The sequence below is a fragment of the Vigna angularis genome, chromosome 9 (assembly GCF_016808095.1).
Source record: "Vigna angularis cultivar LongXiaoDou No.4 chromosome 9, ASM1680809v1, whole genome shotgun sequence".
Lineage (NCBI taxonomy): Eukaryota > Viridiplantae > Streptophyta > Magnoliopsida > Fabales > Fabaceae > Vigna > Vigna angularis.
The window spans coordinates 25,133,015-25,140,261 of record NC_068978.1 but is presented as its reverse complement, the minus strand read 5'-3'; the positions used below and the strand labels follow the sequence as shown (position 1 = coordinate 25,140,261).

The window sequence follows — 7,247 nt, the reverse complement described above, 5'->3', positions numbered from 1 at the left end:
TATAAAAGCTTAAAACAAGTATTCATGAAAATCTTCCTGTAATAAGAACACTTGAGACTTGACTTTGAGACATCATTAAAATTTTTGTTCTTTAACTTTATGCTAATAACATATTTCAAAATCTATTGAAGCCTTGGAAAATCCTTGAATGGATATCCAAATCCTTGAAAGAAAAATCCTTCAAAAAATTTTAAAATCCGTTGAAGAAAAAAATATGGTGGTGTAAGGTTTTTTGAATTGCAGATGATAGTTTTATAATTTTAAAAATATTTAGAGTGGAGAAATGCCTCCAAAAATAAAGGTGGAGAGAATCGTGGAAATTAAATGTCACTTTTCCATGGAGTCCTACATGTTCTATTTTTTTTAGTTATATATAAAGAAAGAAAAAAAGTGAAAAAAAAAACAAGTAAAAATAAAACTAGCCTCTTCCAAAATTACTTATGTCATCACTTTCCACATATTAATTGTAAAAATAACTTTGTATCTGTACAATTACTTTATTCTATTTTATTAATTTATGATTTTTGAAAATGACAATTTTGTTTCATTTTAGTTTCAATTTCTCTTTAAATAAACAAACAAAATCTTTCATTCTATTTTTTTTCTTTCTTTCATTTTTTTCCTCGCATTTTATTTGGTTCGTTTTTCTCCAGCTTCTCTTTCATTTTCTTTCCTCACATTTTATTTCGTTCATTTTTTGCAAGCTTCATTTAGAAGCTATTCCATGTAAAAATAATAGTAAAAATTCTTGGAGCATTTCCTGCCTAGCTATAAAACTCTATAATTATATTCAGTGGCAATTATACATTTGCATTTATATTTTTCAAGTGGCTGGCTTCTATAATCATATTGTCTATTTTCCGATTCGTTCCTTTAAGTTTTCAACTGAATATATCGGTGTCGTATACCTGATCTTAAAGTTCTATGATTTGTTTTTCATATCTTTTGTTGGCTTTTCGTGTAGGTGTAAGAAATCAGTGGCAAACCATGCAAAAGTTTGAAAATTATATGATAGAATGAGTGTTTTGATGAAAAATAATAAACCTAGTGTAGTGTAAACTAGTGTAGTGTTTTCATTAATTTAGTGTAATTGTTGATTAAATTCATATCTTACACATCCAAACATTACATAATCATTAAAAAACCTTTTCAAACTCCGATAATTATCACTGAAAAATCAATTATCACTTACTTATCATAAAGAAACATGTCATCCTAATTTTATTTTTTTAAGTCCACAACACTTTAGTTAAACCGATACAAAGTGTTTTGGTTAAATTAGTATAATTATAGGTTAAAGTCTAAATAATATGCAATTTTAGTGGTCTAAATCTATTAGCCCTCTTTTAATTTCTGTTACATCAAAAATACTAGTATGTCACATTCGCCTTATATAAGTCAACTTATATTCTGAAAAAGAAACTCAGTCTTTGGAAGCTATTGTGACTGCACTTGCAAGGTTCATTGAACAAGGGCTTTAAATCTATATTTAATATAAGATATAAAATCAAAGTTTGTTCTGAAATTTGCCTCAATTTATTTCTCAAGGTATATAAATATCTACAAAACTTGTGTGAACAGTGTAAAACCATACGAACTATATATCCACAATCAAATGAAATATACACGTGTAACGGTTTCTGCTTCGTCAATGAAATATAGCACTTGCAAAATTGTCAGACTGCGATCAAAATTCAATCAGCTTCAGCAAGACCAATGGCAATCCCTACAAAGCAGAGAAGCTGCTATCAAAATTCAGGTAAATACTGAAAATGCAATGCTAGATTAAGATAATTTAAAATGTAATGTGTTAAAAAGCAAGGAAAATGTATTATTAATTTCCAAAAAACGTACTACTTACAAACTATGTCTCTGCCAATTTTGTTTTATGAAGACTATCTTCAGTCATCACAACACTCTCTCAGTAGACTTTTCCATCACAGAAGCACTTTTCTCCATGTAAAATGCAGAATCAAGTTGTTTCGTCAAAGACTTAACAGCTGTTTGCTTGGATCCTAATCGGTACAGAGGAGTCATGTTCAAAGCATTATTTTGAAGAATATTACTCCCATGGCCATGGCTAGCTGGACTGACAGATAACCCCATAACTCCAGAACAAGAAACATCATTTGTTCTCACTTCTTCATTACAAACATGTGAATTAACTGCATTTGCAAGCTTTCTGGGAGTGGCAGGTAATTCACCTCCATTTCTTCTCTTCCTTATTATTGAAGGAGTTGGGAATGTTTTAGCTGCCTTTCTCAGTATTGATTCAATAGATTCTGAGCATGATTCAATTCCCTTCACATGAGGTGGAGTTACGAAACCAGCAGATGACTTCATTGGTGAAGAAATGTACTCATTCTGCATGCCAGAAGACATGTTAAAATTAAGAGATTCTGAAGGATGTGGATTATCAAGCCGTGATGATTCATGACAAAAAGAACCAAACGTTCGACTTTCCTTTGAATAAAAAATTCTAGTTGATCTGTCACCGTTCCTATCACTATAATTCAGACAATGATCAATTCTCTGGTTAGCATTGAGTCCAGGATTCACAAATTTTGGCCCCCTGTTTATTTTAAAATTGTCTCCCGACCCTGATTCCAAGTTACTACAGCGGAGACCTTTGTGGAATAATCTATTGCAGTGTACACAATCAGAATCAGCACATTTTTTTGGTGGAACACTAGAAGAATCTCCAACCTCTCCAACTATTCCAGAGGATTCTAGTTGATTCTTATCACTGTTACCAAGCTTAGTAATGTCTGTAGCTTTAGATGATGATGCAACAGTGGCATCTAATCCTTTATTCGAATAAACATGAATTGTGTTAGTTATAGAATGTTTAACTGTATCTTTGACAGCAACTTCCATACTGCTCTTTGGAATGGGCGGAAGTCTTCCATTAGCTAAATAGAAATCCTTCTTTTTCTTCAAAGAACCATTCCAGTGATTCTTTATTGCATTATCAGTCCTGCAGAAAAAAATTAGGTAAAGGGTATGAACATTTGTAACATATATATTCAATGTATGATACAATTGAAAGCAATACAAAAGAATATATAGAAACCGGTACACATGAGTATTTATTATTGTACAGTGATGCATTCTACATATGAACTATATAATTTTGTACCAAAAAAAGGAATCCTAAGTACTTTCACAAAAATACTTTTTAATGAAATTGGGCAGATTGATCTATCATTGTTTCAACAGAAATAAATTCTCCATGGAAAGAAACTGTTTGCATACTCCAGCTAAAGATTGTCCAATCTTTGGTTATAAAGAAAAATTGGTAGTTGTATTAGTTAGATAAAAAGGAAGTATGATAGGGAATAAATAATAGAAACGAAAGAACAAAGAGCTTCTTTGGTTTTAGACGGAAATCAGAAGGGAAAAACACGTCTCTTGAACACATTGGGAGTAGAGAAAGAATTCCTTTTACATTATGATGACGTCTGGCCTTCTCATCACGCTGTTAGGGGTCAGAGGGCATTTCCTCTATTATAAAGACTGGTTGGTTTAGAAAATCCTAAACCAGTTTCTGTCAGAAACCATGACAAGAATATAAAAAAAAAAAAAAAAAAGTTTTACGTATATTCAAGGGAAAACTCAACTGGAAGAACTGTCATTTAAAATTTACTTAAATATTCTTCGGTTCTTGCTAATATGGTTAAATTTGGTTTAAGCTCCGTAACATTATTTGTATAGCCTTGTAGAGTTTAAGATATTTGAAATGGTCTGAATCATCATTTAGTGGTGAAATAGCAACATTTTGGCATATCATTGCTACATCACCAGTGAGCAAGGTGATACACACCCTATAAAAATACTTAAAACTTATAAGAAAAAAAGTTAAAAAACTCAGACCAAATTGGACCATATTTATGAGGACTAAAAGCATATTTTAATAACTATTGAAGTAAGATCAATATTGTCTTCAATGGATAAAGTAGCAACTACTGACTACTATAGCATTTTTCTTCATTGCATTATTCTTTTTCCCTGTCTTTTTCCTTTGTATGGAACGTGTGTGGGTTGAAAACTAAATTTCCTTCAAAAGGAGTCTATGACAGTACATCCTCCAATGATTTTCATTATTTAAAAAGAGAGAAAGAATAATAATATAATAAATCAAACTCCACAACTAGCATTCAATGAAACTTGTTAGATGTTAATTATGACTTTAATTTCATTTATGACAGCTAAAGAATTAATTGGAAAATACACCTTCCACATAGAACCTTGGCTATTTCAGCCCATTTGTTGCCATGTGTACAATGAGCTTTCATAAGGGCTAATTCCTCCTCCAAAGTCCAGGGATCCTTCTTTATGTCTGGACTAAGATGATTGCACCATCTGTAAATGTTTGAAACTAACTTCATGATAATGAACATATATACCAAAGCCAATGCGCATGTATTTGGTGTTCATGAAGGATTTATTAACCAACAGAGTATATAATAATACCAGGAAAAATCTAAAGCAAAACTGACAAAGCTCGTACAACTTAATCTTTTGAGTAGCCCATACACAAACAAAGATACGAGTTGTAGTCAAATCTTATAATATTCTGAAAAAAGTTCGTACAATGTAAAGCAAAAATAACAAAGCTCGTACAACTTAATCTTTTGAGTAGCCCATACACAAACAAAGCTACGAGTTGTAGTAAAATCTTATAATATTCTGAAGAAAGTTTTTCTTTAAATTTAAGTACAGTCTGATGAGAGGTTTTAGAACTTCAGAGGCTAAACATTCTAATTAAAAAATACAATGAAGTTTAGGATTTATCAATACAAAGAATTAATTAAAAAAGGATAGAAAATTTTCACGCAAAATTCAGTTACCCTTACCGTTCTCGGCACTGTTTTCCTATTCTACCGGGCAATGATTGGGCTATCAAAGACCATTTTGTAGGTCCATGTATAGACACCAGTTCAATTATTTTATCATCCTCCTGCATGTCAACTAGGAGAAGTTAGAAAATAGGATTGTTAGAAAATAACAAAAATAGAAAAGGAAAGGACTAGGTTTTACCTCCTTTGTCCAATGTCCTTTAACAAGTTCAGGATTAAGAACTTTTTTCCATCTGTGAAGACATTGAACTTCTGATTTATCCGGAAAAAACTCAGCTGGATTCAACATTTGATAAATCAATTTAATGAAATGACCATAATGCTTTCAGAAAGCACTCAATACAAAAGATCTTGCATACATGCTGATTATGGTCACATCACACAAAATAATTCCATTGATTCACCCATATATGAATTCTCCTTCACAAAAAATAAAGCATTCAAACATTAAGGAAAGATGAAAATAGAGATTTAAGAACTTTAGTTTCCTTGGTTTAATTCTGACTTTTTACATAAGCTGATAAGTTCATCGTCAAGGCTTTTTAAGATATATTCTAGTTTTTTACGCTCCGATGAGTATGCTCTGCAAATGGAAAACTGTAAACAGGAGCTCTGCAAAACTATATTTATTGGGTCATTGCGCAATTTATTTTAGAAACCAACAATCTTAGTCCTTCAATTCTAATATCTCAAGTTCAAACACTCAATACACCGCAACAAAGTCACTCGACTCACGCTGATTTTACTAACATGCAACAGCAAATAAACTTTTAACTCAGTATCAAAGGTCGTCACTACATAGCAAATAGAAGTATATACCTATTTTCTTCCAATTCTTGCCATTAAAAACTTCAACAGCATTCTTTAATGTTTCATCCTGCAGCAAGTTAAAGAAAGCACTAAATTCAATTCCAAGTAGGAGTATCAATGAATACAAATATGTTGAATTCAATATACAATGAGCTAAACCATAAATATACAAATATATAGCAGTCATTAAAATCTAGTAACCCGAATTCACCAGGTAATCAATTCCTAAGAAGCAAGCACGTGAAAATTAAAAAACTAAAACAAAAAGATTTGGCAACTGAACAAACGTCCCAGAGACTAACCTCCTTTTCCGTCCAACCATCCTTTACCCGTCTAACAGGACCAGTGGTCCTCCTACATACAATTAAAGCATTCACAAAATGAAATCCAGTGCAGAAAGATTGTAGAAAAAACAATGAAAAAGGAAGTAAACCAACAAATAATTCTCCAAAGAAAAAAGTAAAATCAGGTATTGCTACAACATGTAAAATTAAGCAACAACATATAAACAGCAAACTGCAGTTCCATCAAACTGCAACACTATGATCAATACAGGAGAACAATTAAAGAACTTAAAACAAAGTTACCTATTACACGGCAATGCTGATCCCGTTTTCCTTGATGATGAGGGAATAGCACTGCCATTTCCATCTGATACAGAAGAACTAGAAGCAGCATCGATTTGCTTATTCTTCAAACAAAGCTGCTCTGATTTCTCCTCAGTCATCTCCTTCTAAAATCATCACCAAAACCCAAAATCACAATCAATAAACCATTGCAGATAACTTCCTAAAAAATGGCACGGAAAACTGTATACATCTATTGAATTTCGCATGAAAATATCAAAATCCCTCTAAAACACAACAAGTTTCAATCTTTAAAGGTAAACGACAAAAACTTCAATTCCCAGAAGCCGTTATTAAATAATAGCACTACCAACGTGAAAAAAACTCCAAAACAAAAAAAGCCCGTTATAAAAAACCATGGGCCTTAACCACACTCACAAATAGTAATAATCAAATCATGATAGTAAGTTCTGTGACCCAAAAGTCGAAACCTACAGTGGAAACAAAAAAAACGCAAAAACTCCTTCGAGACATACAAGTTACCTTGATAGAGAAAGAGAGACTGAGAGTGAACAGAAGTTGACAAAGAAAAACAAAATGAAACAAAACCGTGAATTTACGTGAAAGAGAAGAGATACCTCCACTATTAGCAGAAAAGTGGCGGGAATAGAGAGAAGAAAGGAGGTAGAAACTACGAAGAGCTACCGAAAAGAGTAACAATGGCTTTCGAAAACTGGTAACCCGTTGGAAACACGTAAGGAAAAGGAAAAAGAAAAATCAAATTAAGTTTAAAAACAATAAAATAATAGTGCATAACTAATTTAGGCTGTTTTTATTAATTAACCAATGAGAATGAATCTGCTTTTATTTTCTCAAATATTTTAGCCTTTTAAATTCAAAAATATATATTTATAGTATCCAGATATTATTCTTGACATAAAAAAAATTAAAATCATTGTTAGTTTCCAAATGATAAAAATAATACTTATTTTAAAATACAACATTTTCTAAT

The 7,247-nt window shown here is 31.6% G+C and overlaps 1 protein-coding gene across 1 annotated transcript; it reads right to left on the bottom strand.

Annotated features, from left to right (window-relative positions):
• Window positions 1-1,536: 1,536 nt before the first annotated feature.
• Window positions 1,537-6,480, bottom strand: LOC108347263 (transcription factor MYB3R-3). Its single transcript, XM_017586429.2, has 8 exons — window positions 6,257-6,480; window positions 5,972-6,023; window positions 5,679-5,736; window positions 5,041-5,135; window positions 4,857-4,960; window positions 4,234-4,362; window positions 1,862-2,977; window positions 1,537-1,726 (listed from the first exon to the last, which is right to left on the bottom strand). Exons 1-7 carry the CDS (start codon window positions 6,394-6,396, stop codon window positions 1,909-1,911), a joined length of 1,647 nt encoding a protein of 548 aa, XP_017441918.1. The 5' UTR covers window positions 6,397-6,480; the 3' UTR covers window positions 1,537-1,726; window positions 1,862-1,908.
• Window positions 6,481-7,247: the final 767 nt, after the last annotated feature.